Source organism: Haliotis rufescens, unplaced genomic scaffold (genome assembly GCF_023055435.1).
Source record: "Haliotis rufescens isolate VD_foot unplaced genomic scaffold, xgHalRufe1.0.p SCAF_15, whole genome shotgun sequence".
NCBI classification, from domain to species: Eukaryota; Metazoa; Mollusca; class Gastropoda; order Lepetellida; family Haliotidae; genus Haliotis; species Haliotis rufescens.
Window position 1 is genome coordinate 21,297,914 of NW_025963835.1, and position 25,075 is coordinate 21,322,988.

The following is a 25,075-nucleotide window of genomic DNA, read 5'->3' on the forward strand; positions in this document are numbered from 1 at the left end:
GTTTTGAAAATCTTTTAGATAAGAAGAACTGCTAGCAATATGGGTTAAGTCAGCAAGTCACAATTCAACAGCTATACTTATAAAAGCTATACTGGACATGGGCACTCAATGTTTTGTTTATTTGTTTGTTGTTTAACGCCGCACTCAGCAATATTCCAGCTACCGTATCCGACGTAACAAGCGCCTAGGGCGCTCTCAAAATTAGAAATAGAGGGCTCTTATTAGAATATTATTTTGACGAGAGAAAAAACTGAGCTAAAAGATAAATTTTGTGGTTTATGCTGACAGCCTGAAATGTTTATATACGAGACATACATTTTTCCAGAATTTAATTGCCCATAGTAAAGGGTGCATATAACACACGAGTGCATATTATACACGAATAAATAAGTGTTGTGTACATTGATCAATCGGAAGGGGTGCTAATTGGTATTGTTCACTAGCTAATATGTTAGCAAATATCGCCGTGGGTGCTTATTAGAGCGGGGCGTTCATTACGTCGAATACGGTTTATCACGGTGCATCCAATGTCAGCCTGGCACTCTTTAACTGTATGAAATCCCCCACACCTCCCCTGAACTAGAAACATATACATTCACTGCAGAAGCCTCTGTGGGTTCTGATTCAATCTCATTAAAATCAGATCTTTATTGACTTGTTAGCCATGTGACTGGTAAGTTAAAGTTCGTGAAAGGCTGTTCTGACATGACCTGTAACAGGCTCAGATCTTTGTGTAGTGGTAGCAAACGCTAAGATCTGATTTTGATAAGATTGATCTGATTAAGCTTGGCCTTGATCAATTGTTACATGTTATAAAGCTACTTGTATGCTGGCTGTAGAATCGTAAACATCGGACACACATTGTCATGGCGATGAGATAGTTATGGTGAGTCTATGTACATGGTCTGCAACCCAGGGAAGGAACACCTTCCCCCCCTCCCTCCCCCCTCCAAATCACTACCCACAGTTCTAATTAATGGCTAACACTATAATGTAATAACAAAACATAATTTTTGTTGTTACAAAAAATACTAGTCCATATGTATGTTCATTTGCATCATTCAACACAATCTATCTGGAGTTGTCTCCCTTGCAGCCATTTTCTTTGCTAATCATGAAGAAATTTTGTTAAATGAACATAAAATATATATATGTCTTGTACATCTTACCAAGCTCCTGATTAGGTGTAAATTGCAAGCAATAATAATTTAGTCACATTTATTCCAGCTGCTCTCTAGGCTAATAAGGAAAATGAATTCCTATGACTTTAATCATCCAATGTTTGTTTGAAATTAAAAATGCAACACATTATTTGTTATATTACTTTTGGATTCCTGATTTTTCTGACCCCTAAAATGTTATGAAATGAGCATCAAGAACTAGTTTAATACTTTGTTTAACAATACACTGTGTAAAGCCTAATTTAAGTTCAATTTATATTTACTTTAAAATCATGAACAGTAAAATCTTTATTCATGACGATGGATTCGCCAACCAGATGCTTCGAGCAATCTGACAAATACAGTAAAACCCTTGTACCCTCAAAGCCTGGAGACCATAGTAAATACATCAAGCTAGTCTGTTCTTCAAGGAGGGATGATTTTAGGCAGAGACCAGTCAGTTTTTTTTCCTTCTTGACCTAACATATCAATAGTTGCTTACATACCTTAAAGGTTAATTGTAACAGATTTGATTTTGGGTTGGCAAATTAGAATTACCTGCCCTTGGTTCAAATTTATTGGAGTTTGAACACAACACTGCAATTGGCTTTGAACATGAGTAGGAATTCAGATTTAAGAGAATTTTCTAACATACTAACTTTAATTATTACTAGGTTTATTTGGGAAAGGCATAAGCTTCAAAATATTCAGTAGAGGTCAGGGGACAGTTTGTATTTGTCACTGATTGGCTCCAGTTGGGAAGTCTGCACTGAAAACAGGAAGTGATGTCACAAAACAGGAAGTGATGTCACTGTCCATGAGAGACGGAGAGAGGTGTATATCACAGCGTAGCACTTCAGTGGGTGGGTATTCTGGCGTCTCCTGTGACTACTTCCCATTGTTCACATTGGAAGGAGTGTTATCTTCCTTGTTTTCTTTGAACCGGTCCTCCTCCATCGGCTAGGCAACGGAAACAAAACAATTATTTACAATACATATTTAAAACACTATATGAAAATGTAAGATCTGATTACAAAATATTCAAAGCTGAATTTTACAATTTTATGAAAACTGAAATACAATATCAAAGAATAAATCTAGATCGTCAAATAGCACAATCAAACTTCACTACAATTAAATTAATTAAAACCCCGAGAAAATATTTATAAGATACACTGCTCATTTTTTATAATTAATAAGTAACATTTTTCTGAAAAAGCCATTTACACAACATGGTAGAGTCCTGTCACTGTGAACTTCCACTGTCATCTTGGGAAATTGAAAATTCTTAAGAGTCTGATATCAGTCGTACGGATAACACAAGTTTAAACATCCATGCAAGCTCCAACAAATGCTTATTCCTCTCATGACTATCATCATCATCATCATCATCACAAATACTGCATGCAAATGTCACATGACCATGCAACTACATCGGTGCAACACAATCTGTCAGAATCGCACTTCTAGTAATTTAATGAACACTTTGTCTACATCGAGATACTGCTAAATACAACTGATATTAATATGATCTGAATAACTGACATGTTATATAAATATATTTACTACTCAAAAAATAAAAAAATATACTGAATAAAGAAAGATGGGGGACATCAATATTTTTTGGGATGTTTTTAAGAAATAGTTTTCTCAGTCTTTACTTCCAAAAAAATTCACAAAAATATTTATGATCACTTACTTTCTTTGTTCAGTATAGTTAAGAACAACCCAATTCTTCCATATTGCTATAGTTAATCTGTCATATGGCATAGTAATATGAAAGAATCAGGTAGTCCATAGCCTTTTTCGAGTAGCATGTCCTAAACATGAGTCCAACTCACACCAACTTAAACTTTTACAAAAATTATCCTTACAAAATTGTTGATAATTAACTATTTTCCTTCAAAGAAAGGAAAAAAAAGTCTTATAATCATGTCTTTTTGCACTCTTTATAACATCTGTTTACAAACATCATACAATCTCAATGACAGATCAGATAAATTAACAATTAAAATATTTTTACAAATATACATATTAATATCGTGAAAAAATCATGATTAAGTTAATGAACAACTAGAAATTCAATGTCAATCAAAAATGTAATTTTAATATAAAATAAATAAGGGATGGATTTCAATGACAGCTCATGCATTTCTGAAATATACATGACTTGCTTGATCAGCATCTCACAAACAAAAGCTAAGATGGAAGAAATAAAAAGTAATATCTACAATGTGTTTTATACGTTTGTTGTTTTTACCCGCTGTGGCCCACAACCATTCCAATTGCGCTGCTTGATGAGAGAATAGTGAACAGTGTTTACTTGACATGCTCCACCCATACCTAGTAGCATGCTGGTTATAGGGTACTGTGTATACACTGCAGGTTATAGTCTAAAATAAGGAACATTTTGGCAGCCATCTTGGATTTGGTGGCCACATTGAAAGTTTTTTGATGGCCCTATAGCAAAGTGCTTGTTTTTTGTTTGTTGTTTTACGCCACACTCGGCATGTTCCAGCTATATGACTGCGGTCTGTGAATAATCACGTCTGGACCAAACAATTCAGTGATTGATATCATGAGCATTGATCCAAGCAATTGGGATCGATGACATGCTTCTACCAAGTCAGCGAGCCTGACCACCAGATCCCGTTAGTCGCCTTTAACGGCAAGCATGGGTTGCTGAAGAAGTATTCTACCCCGGATCTTCATGGGTCAGCACTCCAAAAAGCATATGTTGTACTGGGCACTTGTACTGGGATGAAGAACCTGTGACATGCTCCACCCATACCTAGTAGCAAGTGGGTTATAGGGTACTGTGAATACTCAGCAGGTTATAGTATAAAATAAGGATAATTTGGGCAGCCATCTTGGATTTGGTGGCCATATTGGAAATTTTTGGATGGCTCTTTAGCCACTAAAACTTGTACTGGGATGAAGAACCTGTGTACCAAATTTCATGCTTTTAACTCAAAGTGCACAATTTAGTCACTAAACTGCTCTCCAAGTGTACTGTGTATAAACTGAAATTCCTTGAACAAACACATGCCATTATTAAATGCCGGGTCAGACTCTCTTCCTTTGAATCTTACAAAATATCAAGATGTGACATTTTGAGTAAAAATATTTAAAAAAAATTGCTTCAAATGTGTCTCCAACAAGTATAGACGCCTTCCAAACAGAACAAAATTCCAGATGTTTATTCCAGGATTTATGGGTTAGCAATTACTATTGGGTTTCAAATTTCATTTGAACCACTCCAACTTGCATTAGTGATTCATGATTCAACATTTTAAGCAGCTGAGGTAATATGTGACTGATATTGTCGGCATCAATGTTGATTTTGAACGCAGTGAATAATGAAACAGTTATATGACTGCGTTAAGTGTAGACAAGAGAAACACAGGGTTGATAGAATAGCAGTAATCCTAGCTGTTTAGATTCTGGAATCGATCATGTCACACTAAAGGGAGACAACTCTTAGAATACTAGTCTAACTGCGCCCCCGTATTTCACAGTGAGATAACACTGCCTTCTGGGTAATATCTGTGGCCTGTGCCATGGAGATTGCTGTACAAGATGGATCTGTATCTATGCTGCTATGCCAGGTAAAGTCAGTGTGTCTTAAATAGTGATGTCTCAAGCTCACTGTCAGACACTGTATATCTGTGCTTCTATGCAGGGTGCTTCAGTCACAGTGTCTTTTAGAGCTGGACTTTTAGAGAACCGACACACAACTCAGTTCCTTGGAGACTAGATGTTTACGAGCTAGGTTTAGAACCTACATATTTCTCAGACACGAAAAAACATACGACAGGCCACATGAACATCTCTTTGGTGAAACCCACGGTCATGATGAAACAGACAGACATTATTGTACGGTTTAGGGCTGGGACGGGTAACTCGGGTACCCGGGTTGGGTGGGTATAGAGTAGGACCCGGGTACCCACAGGACTATCCGGACCTGTGGTTAGTTACATGATATATTGTCTCATGGCAAAAATGATCTAGAACTCTATGGTTACACTACAAGTCACCAATGTTCGCATTTCTTTCTGAAGATAAACCTTCAGTCAATTCAGTGTATGTATGACCAGATTGTTTTATATGTGTATCTAAATACATTTAGCCAGGGCTACAGTCAAACTATTTCCAATCGGACATTTTGTACCTATCTCTTGAGACCTACAGAGGATACCCGGGTAGGGTCAGGTAATAGGGGGATGGGTACCCGGGTAGTAAATTTGGACCCGTCCCAGCCGTAGTACAATTCTGACTATGTCATGAAGCATGTGTTTATGAATCACTATCAAACCAGGTGTTCGCGAAAGGTGAGCTTATCCTGCCCCACTGGTTGCACCCATCGCAAACTCATGCAAAGGCAAGTCAATTATGCACCTGAAGAAACATGGGAACAGAATGGTACAAGTCAAAATAGGGAATTGCATCGGGTGTTTTTGTCACTGATGTGTCAAATTTGGAAATGTCCTCCACATATCTACCAAAAAACTTTTTGAAAGCTTTATTGAAGTCTTGAATGTTGTAACCTTGATAGAACAAACCTCTGTGAAAAGTTGTAGGGCGCTCTTTGAAATAATGGTAGAAAGAGCATGCTCGATAAATCTTGTTTGAGTACAGGTCGTTTTGACAGTCGCTTTTTAAGATTGCTTTGAGGTTTGTGACCAAGAATAATGAAAACCACAGGACAGCAACAAAAGATAAACTGAATTTCAGTACAACTTCAAATTATTAAAGTTTTTCAATATTAGTCGTCAGGCTCATATTGATGTCAAAATCTCAAAAATCATGCATGACTCAAAATTGTTTTGATGACTCTCAAAGTTGTACTTATGACTCTTAATATTGTACTCATGATGCAAAATTGCATTAATGACTGACTGATAGTATTCATACTTGAGGCTTAAGGGTTTTCATGATTCAAAACTGTTCATGACTCAAGATTGTGTTCATGACTCAAAATGATATTCATGACTCACATGCTTGTATTCATGACTCAAATTTGCTTTCTTGATTCAAAATTGTATTCACAATTGTGTTCACGCCTCTCAAAATTAAATTCATTAAATATATGCAGTGAGTCATGACAACTCCCGTTTTTCAGAAACCTGAAGCAATCCTGCACCAGAGAGAGCACTGATAGATGACTAGCCCAGAGAAGGCGCCGATAGCTGACTAGCCCAGAGGAGGAGAAAGCGCCGATAGCTGACTAGCCCAGAGGAGGAGAAAGCGCTGATAGATGACTAGCCCAGAGGAGGAGAAAGCGCTGATAGATGACTAGCCCAGAGGAGGAGAAAGCGCTGATAGATGGCTTAAGATGGAGCTAAGACACAGATGAGGAAAGATATCATAATACCTACCACCATCATCAACACACCATATAGGAAACACCCATCACATATTTTGGTTTACAGATTCAACCAGTCAGATCCAAAATCCACAATAATAAAACTTCAAAAACTTTAAATTTATACTTATTGGCTTGTTCACTATCTTAGATGGATGAGAAAAACAACAAGAGACAATTCCAAAACTCGAACAAAATTTAAATGTTCAATAAACACTGATCAAATGCACTGTGGGTAGTTCCAGGCAACTGTGACCACTTTGTAATGAAAAAAAAAGCCATTTTGGACAGAAGTAAATAAATTTACTGTACGAACCTATATATCTAAATTAAAGTGTGCAACACAAATGTAGAAATATAATCATTGTTGCTGTAAATAATGTGATTTTGCGCTGTCACAGTTTGTGGTAAAGCGGACCCTATGAAACGGGATAAACGGAAGTTGAAAGTATCCGAGGACACATGGTTCACCGAAATTTAGGTTAACATTATTGAATGAAATTTTAAATAAAATTAATAAAACAGATGACCAACATAAGGTCAGATATACAGAGAATTACCAGATAGTGTAACAACATGTTTAACTTATTCAGAACGGATTTGTTGATATGCTATTTCCGATGACTGATCATGACAGCCTGAAATTATTCTTAAGAAAAGTCTGTGCTTATCATACACGAAAGATATTCTTTTTCCAGGATTTAGTTGCCCATAATTTGAGGTGCGCATTATACACGAGTGCGTATTATACATGAATAAATATGGTATATTTCCTTCAACAGTCCCAAGATACACATGTAAACCATAAGATTGAAAAAGTGTTCCCAAGACATGGTTAGTAAAGAAGTGTTTCGAATACACCATCACCAGATCGAAGAGCTACAAGACATCCCGGGTTAACCAGGGTATGAAATATCCATTCTATTATGAAAGATACCCAGGACTCATTCGCCACCACAGCTTCACTTCTGAACTGATGCCACCATCTTCATCTCACGTCTCACTAACTGAGCACAGAATTCCTCTTGCTCATGAAAGTAGTTTGATTGGATGGCTATTTTTAGTGACGTGTCAGTCAAATCGGGCTAAAAAACAAAACATTTTGGTGTACAGGTCCAAGGTACTTATAATAGAATGGATAAATATACTAGTCTGGATAATGGAGGACGTGCAACATTCAGAAAGTGAGTTGTTAATAATAATAATAAAAATAAAAATAAAAATAATAATAATAATAATAATTAGTCTGTCGCTTTTATGATGTAAGCCTGTGAATAATCAAGTCTTGACCAGACAATGATTGATATGATATTATGACATTATGTCATGTGAAATTATGAAAATTCATGCAATCAACCAAGTCAATGATCCTGGCCACCTGATCAAAGAGGTAAATACCAATGTGTTAATTGTGGTCTGTTATCATTGTGTTATCTAACTTGAGTCACCATCAACAAAATACTCACGGCACCAGCTACTCAATTTCTTCATATTCAGCGTTTTCCTTTGAGAAAATAATATACACAAAAATAAAATTCTATTAACATGTCTATACCCAATTCCAATCACAGCGAGGAAAGGTGAAATGGGGTTTAACGTCTCGTTAAAGATTATTGCACTCATACAGCAACGTGCATGCATGTCTGTGGAACTACTTGTACTAGCCTGAACTAATGCCGGTTTAATTGTGCCAGCCCATTGAGATACCATGCTGCAGTTTAACATGGATACCCAATTCTGACATTAGTATTCGAACTCTTTGCCGACCAGTTCCATGTCAGGCAGGGTAACAACAAGTACCAACTGTTAATGTCTCTTGGTAAGACACAAACAGGTAATCGAACCACCAGACACTCTAACCACTATACCATGGAGGCGGTCTCCAGACAAACCCTCTATCCACTAGACCTTGGAGGAGGTCCTCAGACACACCCTTTATCCACCAGACCATGGAGGCGGTCTCCAGACAAAGCCTCTATCCAGTAGACCTATGAGGAGGTCCTCAGGCAGACACTCTAACCACTAGACCATGGAGGCGGTCTCTCTATCAAGAAGACCATGCAGTAGGTCTCCAGATGGACCCTCTATCCACAAGACCATGGAGGCGGTCTCCAGACAGACCCTCTATCCACCAGACCTTGGAGGCAGTCTCAAGACAGACTCTCTATCCACTAGACCATGGAGGATGTCTCCAGACAGACCCTTTATCCACTAGACCTTGGAGGAGGCCCTTAGACACATCCACTATCCACAAGACCATGGAGGCGGTCTCCAGACAGACCCTCTATCCACTAGATCTTGTTGGATGTCTCAAGACAGACCCTCTATCCACTAGACCACGTAGGCGGTCAACACACACAGTGACACCTTCCTTATTCAAACTCCAATGAGACAGTGAGGAAGAATCACATAATTTTACATTGCTGAACTGACACTTAAAATATAATTCTAACATCAAATATTCTAACCGCTTGTCTCGAAACTGGAAAGAGAAATCACAGTTCTAATGACATTGAATTAACAAGATTTCACTGTTAGTTAAACCAGAAAGTTAAAATGCCAAGTTCCTTGCAACGAAGCTTAATATTCTTGTCCAAGCTTTCTAACAATTCTCACAGTCACAATGAGACATTGGTAAGAGGATGATCTTCTGCTCATCATCATCAAGTAACACAAACCTCCCAGCCAACCTTACCACAATTCTTTGTCAAAGAAACCCAATTAAATTTGATGAAACTTCTGAAACAGTTCTCCGCATAAGTATCCGCAGTAACATAATATCCAATTCAAAGTCCGGGAAGGACATTATGGGTGAACTGTTCCAGCAACTGATGCAGAATCAAATGTAATCACTTCAAACTCCAAACATCCCTGTATCTACTGAAGCTCACAGGGCTGATGGCGGCCATTGAACTAGTCGGATACCTCAATTAGACATGACAAAGCTGCATACCACGGACAGATTGGTGTATGTCAGTGATATCAACACACAGACATTTTAAGTCCTGCATCAAGACACAATACTTATCTCATTTGTAAAAATTCTCTGAAAACATAACCAATTTAGGCTCTGAATTGATATAAGTTACAGTCCGCTGAAAAAATCAATGTGTTAACCGACTGAACGTTTCACTGAGTCACGAGACAAATTGCCAGAAAGCGCCATTCATTCAATGAGAGATTGGCTCATTCTGCTCAATATTCACTCACAAATTGAGATTAATACTGAGTTTACAATTCATTGTCTTCTGTTACAGTTTTTACAATGTATCTATTTGTTAGTTTATAAGTTTATTTACGGTACAATTTCTTTTCAACTGAGACAAAGAAGAATTAATCCCAATGAGGGACCATGGGGAATTAGTCCATCTGTCACAGAGATCAAGGACATGTTAAGGCAATTTGTAATAGGACTAAATGTTTCAGTCATTCACAAATTGACTGAATTGGACATTGCAACATATATATACTGAACAAAAAAGTTTGGGATCATAGTGAGTGAGTGAGGTTTTACGCCGCATTTAGCAATATTCCAGCAATATCACGGCGGGGGACACCAGAAATGGGCTTCACACATTGTACCCATGTCAGGAATCGAACCCGGATCTTCGGCGTGACGAGCTAACGCTTTAACCACTAGGCTACCCGACCACCCCAATTTTGGGATCATAAATATTTCTCAGGATATTTTTATGAAATTGTGCACTACAGGTTCTACTACACCAAATCAGAACCAGTTTGGACAGTGCGGTTTTCGTGAGGAGCCTTCAGTGCAGATCAAGAGATATCTGCAGGCTGTGATCGGAGGATATTCTGTAAGATTTTTATGTTTTTCAAATGTACATCCATCCAGTTATTAAAACTGACAATGTTTTTCGATATTTAGTACTGTCTTTTTCAACATGATGACTTATGCTGAATGTGACCACAGCTATTTTCAAGTAGGTGATTTTGGTGTGAAACTGGGGGTGGTGTGTTTAGCTTCCTGTCCTCGGAAAAGGAGCTGGCTAAGCTAGTCATTTTTAATTTTTTTATTGCTGCTCTAAGGCCAAACTGTGCACACACGTACAGGTAATAGCTGTTGAATGCTTAGTTACGTTACTATGGAAGTCTATGGGAAAACATTTTGTTGTGTGTAACCTCTATCCCCCTAAACATTCATGATCCAAAACGTTTTGTTCTTTATATATATGAAACATTGTAAAACACTGAGGAAGTGCCACAGGTGACAATTCAACATTTGAAACCTCTGTCTCAGTCTTTGGGTTTCAAATGAAATTCTCAATAACACCTGCAAATATGAACCAACTATATAACTTGGCAATATTCCTGCTGTATCAAGGCAGCTTGCAGATCAATTCGGGATCACACAAACCAGTGAGTGATGTCATGAGCAAATTCCCATGCCCTCGTATGTTAATGCACAATATAACATAGCTACAGAGATAAATTGCAAAGAACAATGAAGAACGAAGTGTGGTTTATTTCACGATAAAACATTGTTCTATCGTGTCGTCATTTCTGGAGATTCAAACATGCGTTCGCAACTTGATGTCGTATATTGGATTGTTTTAAGCAATATTCCAGCAATGTCATGGCGGGGGACACCAGAAATGGGCTTCACACATTGTACCCATGTGGGGAATCGAACCCGCGCCTTCAGCGTGACGAGGTAACATGTTAATCACAAGGCTACCCTGCCACCCTTTGTTATATTGAAGATTCTGCAGTTGACATCAGAGTGGGAACTGTAATACACCTTGTATCCGGACGTGGGTGTATTTTTCAAACCATACAGTGCATCATGGGAGGCCATAGAGGTACAGCTAGAACATGGTGCTGGTCATTGCAGCAGATGAAGGACAAATCAAAGAGAGGGCATGAGTGCATCATCAACCGTTTCATAAACAATGCCCGAATATTATTTTGTCAGATAGAACAGTCAGTAAAATATCATTCTATACATGCATCATTTCTTAGAACTTGTAAACTGATTATGAATAATACTGATTAATTTCAGCTGCATATTTCTTGATATATAATGAATTGTACAGTACTATGTACCACCTGTTCAATACTGTACACCAATTGTCCAATACTGTACACCAATTGTCCAATACTGTACACCAACTGTCCAATACTGTACACCAATTGTCCAATACTGTGTACTAATTGTATAATACTGCATACCAATTATACAATATTGTACACAAATTGTCCAATACTGTGCACAATTGTCCAATACTGTGCACAAGTGTACAATACTGCATACCAATTGTACAATACTGCATACCAATTATACAATACTGTACAGCAATTGTACAATACTGTACAACAATTATACAATACTGTACACCAATTGTACACTCCTGTATATCAAATGTCCAATACTGTACACCAGTTGTACAATGCTGCTTATCCATTGTACAATACTATGAACCAATAGTACAATACTCTGACCCACATGCTATTAAAGTTTCAAATATAATCAGAATTACCACACTCTGAAGACGATTCAAATACCCAAACAGTACCATCTTGTACAAGAAAACATCATCACACCAAGGGACAACAGATTTAAATAGAAGCTCAGAGTTCAGTTAAATAGCATGGACAACAGCTCAATACAACACTTGGTATACACACTTGTTGAAATGTCATCAAGGCATTCAAGCAAATACAATGAGAAGGACCTTAGGAATAGTTGATAACATATGCCACACAACTGCTTCAATATCTTATTTCAATACAACTATGAATGACCAACAACACGAACACATCTAACACAAACTGCATGCACGTAGTGACTCGCTGCCATGGTGGCTGTTTGTTATAACTGACTTGGAGCCATGCTTTGTAAGTAGACATGTGACACAACAGATGAAACAACATGTAACTTGTTGTAAAGATATTAGTATCAACAGCTTCACCACAGCTGGTTTACATACTGCTACCTTTGGGCCCAACTTCAAAATAGTTCTGGATGACAAAGCAACATGAAGGTAAATGTAGGCATGGAACAAGCACAGTTTAAATCTACACATCTAAACATGGAACACAACTGATCTAAACATCCTATACAACTGATCTAAACATCCTACACAATGGATCTAAACATCCTACACAACCGATCTAAACATCCTACACATGGATCTAAACATGGTACACAACTGATCTAAACATCCTACACAACCGATCTAAACATCCTACACATGGATCTAAACATGGTACACAACTGATCTAAACATCCTACACAACCGACCTACACATCCTACACAACCGACCTACACCTCCTACACATGGATCTAAACATGGTACACAACTGATCTAAACATCCTACACACAACCGATCTAAACATCCTACACATGGATCTAAACATCCTACATAACTGATCTAAACATCCTACAGTCAGCAATGTTCCAGCCTGTACATAATCAAGTCTGGACCAGGCTTACCAGTGACTGAAAGCATGAGCAACGAAGTAGGGTAATATACAATGGGGTTTAACGTCGCGTCCACTTATACAGCAACGTGCATGCACATGTGTGTGTGTGTGGCTGCTTGTACTAGTCTGGACTGATGCTGATTTTATAGTGCTAGCACACTGAGACAACCATGCCACAGTTGAACATGAATACCCCACTCAGACACAGTATACTGACTCCGAGCCGATCAGTCCTTGTTTCAGCCCCTTAATGCCGAGTGCCAGGCAGGTTAACAACAAGTACCATCTTTTAACGTCTCTTGGCATGACGTGTCTGGGGATCAAACCAGAACATGGGACCTGCGCTGCCCCGAATCTTCACAGGGAGACAAGCTTGGGGCATGGGGATCTGCTCTGCCCCGAATCATCACAGGGAGACAAGCTTGGGGCATGGGGACCTGTTCTACCCCTGAATCACCCCTGTGGACCGGCTCTTCCCTCGAATTTCAACAGAGAGATAAGATGGTACCAGGGACCTGTTGGGGGCAAGAGTCCAATAATGTCCCGTTTCATTGGAGCAGTCAGAACAGTGAGTTGGAATGGTGTTTATTTAGAAATTGTGTGATAAATAGTACTTAAACCGTTACAAATGACAGACACTAAATGCACGTGGAGGGTGTCTTGTTGTAGAGGTAAGTCAGCACGTAGGACTATGGCTGTACGGAAGCAGGGTACAACATAATTATGTAGGATACGACAGGACTGCAACTACTGCTATGTCTACACAGTATTCACTACACTTAATAAGCCCTTTACTTCACAATAATGAAAACAAACATCCTAGAATGCAAGTATGGTTGGTGAACCAACACAGACAAGTTAAAAACAGTTGATAACATTGTCACCAGAACCAGACCCCGCTGTATAGTGTTGCATCATGATAGTGTGGTGTTTCCTCGGGCAAGTGACTTCTCTGAAATATGCCTCTGTAATACCCAGCAGTGAATGGGTACCCGGTAGGATGAGAATAGTAATAATGTGACCGTTAACCTTCTATACTCCCCATGGAGCTGAGAATGAAAATTATGTGCATACTGATCCATTGACCAGGGAAATAATGCAAAGTTCCTAGCTGGATTATTATTACTATTATTATTATCATTATTATTATTACAACAAATACCCGTGAAGATCTCCAGCAACCCATGTTTGTTGTAAGAGGCGACTAATGTGATCAGGGGGTCAGGCTCGCTGAGTTAGTTGATGCATGTCATCGTATCCCAATTGCGTGGATCGATGCTCATGATATCAATCACTGGATTGTCTTGTCCAGACTCGATTATATACAGACCGCCGTCATACAGCTGGAATATTGCTGAGTGCAGCGTTAAACAACAAACTACAATATTACAAGTGATCCCAGTTTGAATCCCAAATTCATCTAAATTATGATCCTTGGTTTGTTGGCACCATACATGAGATTGTGGGTTCCACCAAAAAGGTAAAAACAAGGGCTGTAGATGTGTGCGACCTGCATCAGTTCTGTCTTTCCTCCCGTTTTAGATGCCACATCATGTAATATTCTTAATGAAATGAAATTATAGAATAGATTCACCATCATCTCCCAATGTACACACAGAGAGAATTATACAGATCTCTCCCATCATCAGACAGGTCGGCATGACAAGCGCAACAGTGAGTGAGTGAGTGAGTTTGGTTTTACGCTGCTTTTAGCAATATTCCAGCAATATCACGGCGGGGGACACCAGAAAATGGGCTTCACACATTGTACCCATGTTGGGAGTCGAACCCGGGTCTTCGGCGTGACGAGCGAACACATTAACCACTAGGCCATCCGACCGCCCCGACAAGCGCAACAACTGACTGAACTATCAGTTCATCACTATTCACCATGGACTTATTATCAAATAAATGAAAAATATATACTCACAACAATGATCTGCTTTCAATTCATTTAGACGTCAAAGAGACATGTTCCTTATATCTTTAATATGACCCCTAATAGTCTGTCTCCCACAATCTAGAGTGAGTGAGTTTGGTTTTATGCCGCTTTTAGCAATAATCCAGCAATATCACGGCGGGGACACCAGAAATGGGCTTCACACATTGTACCCATGTCGGGATTCAAACCTGGGTCTTCGGCGTGACGAGCGAGCGCTTTAACCACTAGGCTACCCGACCGCCCCCACAATCTAGAGAATACATTTAAAAAGGAGTTCAACTCTTGAATGATTGGGCAAGTCTACATTACCTGAGCTCTAGACTGAAATTAAGGTTTATTCTGGGCTCCTTAGGATTTTAATATTTCTAATTTGTAGATATACATTTTTGAAAATAACTTTATATCAGGGACTTAATGTCAGTTTACAACCCCATCTGTAATGCTACTTCCCTGACGAAATTTTAAAATTATTGCTAATTTACATACCTTGCCAAACTACGATCCTGAGAGAAGAACATCAGCAGAACATACAGAGTTCAAAACACTTCAATAAAAAAATATGTTAGTCTTTGTGTTTTTCCTTCGAAGCCTCATTGTATGAATAGAGTTATTCTGAATGTGTTTAAATAATGTTTTTTTATCTAGACCTGCAATTAATCAACTTTATGTGCTAACTATGAACTAGGATGACCCATTAAATGTTATTAATTGTTATTGTCCATCTCAACCATGGTATACCAACTCATTTTATTCCCTTAATGCCTAATTCAGACAGGGAAACAGCAAGTACTATCTTTCAATGTTTATTGGTATGATGTGACAAGTACCAACTTTCCACGTCTGTCTGCAAAGACTGAAATACTCTACTACAAATTAGAGACTAGAAACAGTTCTAGGACTTACATGTATCTTAAGCCACTGGGTGGATTTCTGGTGTCCCCAAAGTGATGTAAAACCACACTCTCTTATTCACTCACTAATCCACTGGGATCATAGTGACTAAGTTTTCTCAAGAGTGAATGAAAGATACTGTGCACCGTGTCAAGTTAACATGCAACGTCATGGAAATTGTTGCAGCTGCAGACATTTAAATTGATGAGAAGTATGGATCACCTATCACTGTGTTATATGAAACAGACTTGATAGAAGAAAGACACTCAATGAGTTAAGACACCAATGTCGATCATGATGCCAAGTATCCCAATATTAGGGATTGAATGCAGTGACTACAAAAGTTGAAGAGACTCTGCCATGGATGCAATGTGAAGAGTGAAGAGTCTTGGATACAATGTGAAGCCATCATGCCTTGGATGCAATGTGAAGAGACTCTGCCATGGATGCAATGTGAAGAGACTCTGTCTTGGATGCAATGTGAAGAGACTCTGCCATGGATGCAAGGTGAAGAGTGATGAGTCTTGGATACAATGTCAAGCGATCATGCCTTGGATGCAATGTGAAGAGGTGAGGTGAGGTGAAATTGGGTTTAACGTCGCGTCCAAGATTATTGTACTTATATAGCGACGTGCGTGCACGTGTATTTGTGTGTGTGGCTGCTTGTACTAGTCCGGACTGATGCCGATTTATAGTGCTAGCTCACTGAGATACCATGCTGCAGTTTAACATGAATACTCCACTCAGACACAGTATACTGACTCCGAGCCGACCAGTCCTTGTTTTAGCCCCTTAATGCCGAGCGCCAGACAGGGTAACAACAAGTACAATCTTTTAACGTCTTTTTGTATGACGCGGCCCGGGATCGAACCCTGGACCTTCCGCTCTCCGGGCGGACGCTCTACCACAAGACCACGGAGGCGGTCGCAATGTGAAGAGACTCTGTCTTGGATGCAATGTGAAGAGACTCTGCCATGGATGCAATGTGAAGAGATCCTGCCATGGATGCAATGTGAAGAGACTCTGTCTTGGATGCAAGGTGAAGAGACTCTGTCCTGGTTGCAATGTGAAGAGACTCTGTCTTGGTTGCAATGTGAAGAGACTCTGTCTTGGATGCAATGTGAAGAGTGAAGAGTCTTGGATACAATGTCAAGCGATCATGCCTTGGATGCAATGTGAAGAGACTCTGCCATGGATGCAATGTGAAGAGATCCTGCCATGGATGCAATGTGAAGAGACTCTGTCTTGGATGCAAGGTGAAGAGACTCTGTCCTGGTTGCAATGTGAAGAGACTCTGTCTTGGTTGCAATGTGAAGAGACTCTGTCTTGGATGCAATGTGAAGAGATCCTGCCATGGATGCAATGTGAAGAGACTCTGTCTTGGATGCAAGGTGAAGAGTGAAGAGTCTTGGATACAATGTCAAGCGATCATGCCTTGGATGCAATGTGAAGAGACTCTGCCATGGATGCAATGTGAAGAGACTCTGTCTTGGTTGCAATGTGAAGAGACTCTGTCTTGGTTGCAATGTGAAGAGACTCTGTCTTGGTTGCAATGTGAAGAGACTCTGTCTTGGATGCAATGTGAAGAGACTCTGCCAATTGGATGCAAGGTGAAGAGACTCTGTCTTGGTTGCAATGTGAAGAGACTCTGTCTTGGTTGCAATGTGAAGAGACTCTGTCTTGGTTGCAATGTGAAGAGACTCTGTCTTGGATGCAATGTGAAGAGATCCTGCCATGGATGCAATGTGAAGAGACTCTGCCTTGGATGCAAGGTGAAGAGACTCTGCCTTGGTTGAAAGGTGAGGAGACTCTGCCTTGGCTGCAATGTGAAGAGACTCTGCCTTGGATGCAATGTGAAGAGATCCTGCCATGGATGCAATGTGAAGAGATCCTGCCATGGATGCAATGTGAAGCGACTCTGCAATGGATTCAGTCTGAAGTGTCTTTGATTGAAAGCAATCAGGAATCATATTTATGCAAGGAAACATTATTTATCCTGGCACCTCTGTTCTTGATAGACGTATCTGGATGGATCAGTCGGTCTGAGGATGCTAATTATTGTCAAGTACCTGACTCAGGCATGAACACACAGAGCCACTGAATACATTCACCCATGATCCTTCTAGTACCCAAACAATTTCTATGATCATGTAAAGGTTATGGGAATACCAGCTCATAACATGTGAGATATCAAGGTCAACTTGAAATAGAAAATCACCTGCATTTTGGTTGTCTGGCAAAGAGAACCTGTTTAATGCATACAAAAGATGACAATTCTGATGAATCAATATTAGCCGATTAGTGATCAATTGCATATTTTCAGTCTCATTGAAAATCATCAATCAAAGGCTTCCACATATCTTACATCTATTATATATCAGTCCTGTGAACAAATTGCAAGTGATTTCATGGCATTTGGTTTTCTAACCCAGCAATTCCTTTTGTGCTTGTGTTAATAAATATATGTGAGCTTAAGTTGTGTGATGGGTCGGGGGATGCTTGCTGCATGGGTATATACCTATATATATATATACTTATATATATATATATATATATATATATATATATATATATATATATATATATATATATATATATATAAAGCATTCCTTTAAAGGTTTGACAAAATTAGGTTTCTGCTTGCATAAATCTAGAAAACCAAGACTTTTCAATGATTTCATACCTGTTCCCAATGTCCTAAGAGGGGCCAAGACTTTTCAATGATTTCATACCAGTTCCCAATGTCCTAAGTTAGAAAGCCAAGACTTTTCAGTTATTTCATACCAGTTCTCCATGTACTAAGAGAGAAAGCCAAGACTTTTCAGTGATTTCATACCAGTTCCCAATGTCCTAAGTTAGAAAGCCAAGACTTTTCAGTTATTTCATACCAGTTCTCCATGTACTAAGAGAGAAAGCCAAGACTTTTCAATGATTTCATACCAGTTCCCAATGTCCTAAGAGAGAAAGCCAAGACTTTTCAATGATTTCATACCTGTTCCCAATGTCCTAAGAGAGAAAGCCAAGACTTTTCAATGATTTCATACCTGTTCCCAATGTCCTAAGAGAGAAAGCCAAGACTTTTCAATGATTTCATACCAGTTCCCAATGTACTAAGAGAGAAAGCCGAGACTTTTCAATGATTTCATACCAGTTCCCAATGTACTAAGAGAGAAAGCCGAGACTTTTCAATGATTTCATACCTGTTCCCAATGTACTAAGAGAGAAAGCCGAGACTTTTCAATGATTTCATACCTGTTCCCAATGTACTAAGAGAGAAAGCCAAGACTTTTCAATGATTTCATACCAGTTCCCAAAGTCCTAAGATTTCATACCGGTTCTCTATGTCCTAAGAGAAAACGACAAGACTTTTCAATGATTTCATACCAGTTCTCCATGTCCTAAGATTTCATAACGGTTCTCTATGTACTAAGAGAAAAAGACAAGACTTTTCAATGATTTCATACCAGTTCACCATGTCCTAAGATTTCATAACGGTTCTCTATGTCCTAAGAGAAAAAGACAAGACTTTTCAGTGATTTCATACCAGTTCTCCATGTCCTAAGATTTCATAACGGTTCTCTATGTACTAAGAAAAAAAGACAAGACTTTTCAATGATTTCATACCTGTTCTCCATGTCCTAAGATAGAAAGCCAAGACTTTTCAGTTATTTCATAACGGTTCTCTATGTCCTAAGAGGCTTCTCTACTCCCATATAACAATATCTACTCTACTGTATAAACATTGCCTCCTACTTGTATATATACTTGTCAACCACACTCTTTATATACATCACTTGCTTGATAACGGTGTTAGAACCTACACCAAAACGTCGCTCTTTATTGTAATAAAGAAGTTGTTCATCCATAAATTCTTATCCTTACTTAGATTTCATACTTGTTCCTAATGTCCTAAGAGAGAAAGCCAAGACTTTTCAATGATTTAATACCTGCTCTCCATGTCCTAAGAGAAAAAGTCAAGACTTGTAAAAGATTTCAAACCTGTTCTCAATATCCTAAAATATATTTGTACATCTCTTTACCCAGTCGATGGTATAAAATGAACATCAATCTGACATTACTAAATTGAACAAAATTTGACCATTTGTGCAATCAGATGAAACAACAGTGAACAGCAGGAAAACAACATCATAAGCCAATCGAGCTGAAAGAAGCGCAGAGGGATAGATACATGATCTTGAACACTGATAAATATTCAAACAACCGTCAAAAGCACAATCATAAACCCACCATTCAGAGATTGAGACCTTGAAAATGACAGACGAACAGACACACAAGTAAACTGTAGCCACAAGAGGACCAAGCACAAACTGGTGAGAAAAAGCGAGTGAGTGAATGAGGGAGAGAAATAAAGAAAGAAACCAACCTGTATTAGTAAAGAAAGAGGGAACGAAGGGAGGAATACGTGGTTAATCTTCTTCAGTCATTGTTCCGTACTGGAACTGTCCTGCCTTACAGTTGGGGGAACCTACTAGCTCCACCTGGGAGAAGACAAGGGAAACATTACAAGGGAGGTCACTCTCATACTCAGCTGAAACATGCTGTAGCAATTTACTACATCAACAAGGTCATGTCAAGGTCGTGTTGAGGTCATGATCAGACAAGATACGCAAGGAATTACATTTTACAGTACGGAATACAAGGGTTGAACAAGACATCTACAACAGAGGGTTTTACACTAATTATTGCTTCTGATCTATCAATATGTTTTTGTGTGTTGCATAGCCTAAATGTCGAACCCAGAACGATACAAATGAACCAGAGGTCCTATAGAGCTTGGTGGTAAGATATCTTGAGTATGTGACACATGGAAACACTACCAATGATTCTGCTGAGTCATTATTGTGTTCGCAATGCTCGACAAAAGGAATGGAAAACTTGTACATGTATCCTACTTCTTAATATAAAAAACTCATGGCTTTGCATTTGTGGACAAGCCATTGCTCTCAGACATACTTGGCAGGGGTATGTGTTCTTGGTCATCCCCTTCACCTTGACTCTGCTGAATACTAAAGCCAATTCTGTATTGGAACAAATGCACATTCTGTGTGGGTACAAATGCATGTTCTGTGTGGGTACAAATGCATGTTCTGTGTGGGTATAAATGCATGTTCTGTGTAGGTACAAATGCATGTTCTGTGTAGGTACAATTGCATGTTCTGTGTGGGTATAAATGCTTGTTCTGTGTAGGTACAAATGCATGTTCTGTGTAGGTACAATTGCATGTTCTGTGTGGGTATAAATGCATGTTCTGTGTGGGTATAAATGCATGTTCTGTGTAGGTATAAATGCATGTTCTGTATGAGAACAAATGCATGTTCTGTATTGGTACAAATGCATGTTCTGTATTTGTACAAATGCATGTTCTGTATTGGTACATATGCATGTTCTGTGTAGGTACAAATGCATGTTCTGAGTGGGTATAAATGCATGTTCTGTGTAGGTATAAATGCATGTTCTGTGTAGGTTCAAATGCATGTACTGTTTTGGTACAAATGCATGTTCTGTATTGGTACATATGCATGTTCTGTGTAGGTACAAATACATGTTCTGTGTAGGTACAAATGCATGTTCTGTATTGGTACATATGCATGTTCTGTGTAGGTACAAATACATGTTCTGTATTGGTACAAATGCATGTTCTGTATTGGTACAAATGCATGTTCTGTATTGGTACAAATGCATGTTCTGTATTGTTACAAATGCATATTCTGCATAGGTACAAATGCATGTTCTGTATTGTACAAATGCATGTTCTGCATAGGTACAAATGCATGTTCTGTATTGGTACAAATGCATGTTCTGTATTGGTACAAATGCATGTTCTGTATTGGTACATATGTATGTTCTGTATAGGTACAAATGCATGTTCTGCGTAGGTACAAATGCATGTTCTGTGTAGGTACAAATGCATGTTCTGTATTGGTACAAATGCATGTTCTGTATTGGTACAAATGCATGTTCTGTATTGGTACATATTCATGTTCTGCGTAGGTACAAATGCATGTTCTGTATTGGTACAAATGCATGTTCTGTGTAGGTATAAATGCATGTTCTGTATTGGTACAAATGCATGTTCTGTATTGGTACAAATGCATGTTCTGTATTGGTACATATGCATGTTCTGTGTAGGTACAAATGCATGTTCTGTATTGGTACAAATGCATGTTCTGTATTGGTACAAATTATGCATGTTCTGTGTAGGTACAAATGCATGTTCTGTGTAGGTACAAATGCATGTTCTGTATTGGTACAAATTATGCATGTTCTGTATTGGTACAAATGCATGTGCTCTATTGGTACAAATGCATGCTCTGTGTAGGTACAAATGCATGTTTTGTGTAGGTACAAATGCATGCTCTGTGTAGTTACAAATGCATGTTCTGTGTAGGTATAAATGCATGTGCTGTATTGGTACAGTCAATCCAGTGATTGACATCAAGAGCAGGGATCTATGCAATTGGGATACAATGACAAGCATCTATCAAGTCATCAAGCCTGACCACCCAATCCTGGTAGTCGCCTCTTGTGACAAGCCTTTTTTTTACGGCAAGCTTGGGTTGCTGAAGACCTCTTCCAACCCGGATCTTCACAGGTGTGTATTGGTACATATGCATGTTCTGTGTTCGTACAAGTGCATGTTCTGTACAAATGCATGTCCCGTTTTGTAAAACCGCTCTCTTTAATACAAAAAATCTAAAACTATCATCAAAATCAACATTTGAAAGAAGTGCAACATCATTGACTGTTCATATATCTAAAGTCCATTCCAAAAATTCTTCTCTTGAAATAAATTTTCCACTACTTTTCTAAAACATTATAGTATTATTACTTCCTGCAACTTCCATGGCCTTTACCATGAGCAAACCTGCCTCTAAGAGAACATCTGACTGTGTAAACTTAGCAATGCACACCGAGCTGGGAGTCTACAGTATCAAACAAATAACTGCAAGCATTTCGGAGATGTGTAATTAGATATCAAGGATAATCATCAGGATCATATTAGATTTTATTCCTATTGCTAACGGCAACCAGTTTGTTTTGATCATTGTTCTGAAGCAGTTTAAAGTTGTATTGCAACTACATTTGAAACATTTGAAACATGGCAACTATCAAAGTAGCACAGACTTCGTCACCAGACATTTTTACCTGCGTAATGAAACATTCTCTGTTCTAAAAGTATACCCTTACTGACAGTTTTTGTACAAATCGATAAGAACTTTATAGCCCAAGGCTCTGTAGCGTACTCAAATCCTTGAATATTAAACTAGATCTGAAAGGTCATACATGATGAAAAAAGAAGGTTTAACAATGAATCCAAGATTGTTGCACTTTTATAGCGATGTGTGTATGATACATGAGCTACCATGCCGCAGTTTAACATGAATACTCCACTCAGAAACAGTATACTGACTCCGAGCTGACCAGTCCTTGTTTTAGACCCCTAAATTAATGCCGAGCACCAGGCAGGTTAACAAGCACCATCTTTAAACGTCTTCTGGTATGACCTGTCCAGGGATCGAAGCCCCGACCTCCCTCTCTCCGGGCAGAGGCTCTACCACTAGACCACGGAGGTGGACCCTTACGTTCCGATCTAGGGTGCTATTTCTATTCTACAACTACAGCTACGGCTACAGCTACAACCATGGCAACATCTACAATTATTACAGGTTCAACTACAGGTACAACTACAACTATGGCATCATCTACGATAACTACAGCTACAACTACAACTACATCTACCATATGAATGTTACAACAGACAAAATCTACACGTGTGGCAGCTACAGTGAGTGAGTGAGTGAGTGAGTGAGTGAGTGAGTGAGTGAGTGAGTGAGTGAGTGAGTTGGGCTTAAGGCTACTTTGAACAGTACTCGAGGTATATATCAGGCATGTCAGCTTAATGTGGGAGGAAAGGTTGTAGCTACAACTACAACTACAGCTACAACTACATCTACCACAACAGACAAAAACTAAAACATGTGGCACAGAGGCTTGTGTGACTTACTAATAGCAATGTATTACCTTCTCCCATCATGCATTATCATAAAGGTCACCCTCTATATCTCCGTGGCTTGCATTTCAGTAAACCTACACTACCTCCTGAATCCATTCCATCGTTTCTTACGATCTCAAATTACAAGCCGCTGACTTTCATTAACATTTAACAACCAATCAAACATTGAGATAAGGAAAAAGGAAATAGGTAAGGGAGGTAACTCACATTGCTTAGAAACCAAAGCCACTGCAGTTTTCATGGTCATAAATGGACTCTTCATAAAAAAAAATCAATTTTTTTAAAGGCTTTTCTTTTGTCAGTCAGGTTTTCAGTGTTGAATTTCTCACCAACCTTATCAAAATCAGTGGGTCTGACGACCATGTTGTTGATATCACTAACCCGAGGTTATGGCTGCTGCGTAACTTGCATTTTGATTGGTCGGTCCCCTAGACTGTGTATTGTAGCAAATCAAATTGGCTAATGAAAATCAAGGGCAAGTAACTTGAGATCGCGAGATCCACGGGAAAGGATCTAGTGTGGGTTAACGCAATATGAGGTCTTGAGATATACAGGATGGATACAGCTCTGACTACCATGACACAAGGCACTAATCCATGACACAAAAAATCATTTGTTTTAGGTATACAAATCCCTTTCTCATTGACAAGGGAAGATAACTCTAGCACACTTTAGTTGCATAGAAAATGTACCTTTATGACCCTTGCTAAACAATTGGAACAAATTCCAAGAGATTATAATTGTCAAGGGTTTCTTTCACATTTTACGCAAGTCTTATCTTGTCTAACTACACTTCAGGGTAGACAACTCTAACTACACTTCAGGGTAGACAACTCTAACCACACTTCAGGGCAGACAACTCTCACAAAACTTCAGGGCAGACAACTATAACTACACTTCAGGGTAGACAACTCTAACCACACTTCAGGCAGATAACTCTAACCACATTTCAGGGTAGACAACTCTAACCACACTTCAGGGTAGACAACTCTATCTACATTTCAGGGCAGACAATTCTAACAACACTTCAGGGTAGACAACTCTAACAACACTTCAGGGTAGACAACTCTTACCACACTTCAGGGAAGACAACTCTAACCACACTTCAGGGAAGACAATTCTAACAACACTTCAGGGTAGACAATTCTAACAACACTTCAGGGTAGACAATTCTAACCACACTTCAGGGTAGACAACTCTATCTACACTTCAGGGTAGACAACTCTATCTACATTT

General features: G+C 38.9%; 1 protein-coding gene across 4 annotated transcripts in view; it reads right to left on the minus strand.

Moving 5' to 3' along the window:
* Positions 1–385: 385 nt before the first annotated feature.
* LOC124135187 (P2X purinoceptor 4-like) overlaps positions 386–25,075 on the minus strand; it is a 141,647-nt gene continuing 116,957 nt past the window's right edge. For 2 of the 4 annotated variants that reach the window (XM_046500427.2, XM_046500428.2), the window contains exon 11: positions 386–2,120. In XM_046500427.2, the coding sequence (XP_046356383.2) occupies positions 2,049–2,120 (72 nt within the window). In that variant the 3' untranslated portion in view covers positions 386–2,048. Of the gene's footprint in view, positions 2,121–7,991; positions 8,030–20,188; positions 20,304–25,075 lie in introns of all 4 variants that reach the window. The other 2 variants (XM_046500429.2, XM_046500432.2) reach the window with 2 other exon arrangements.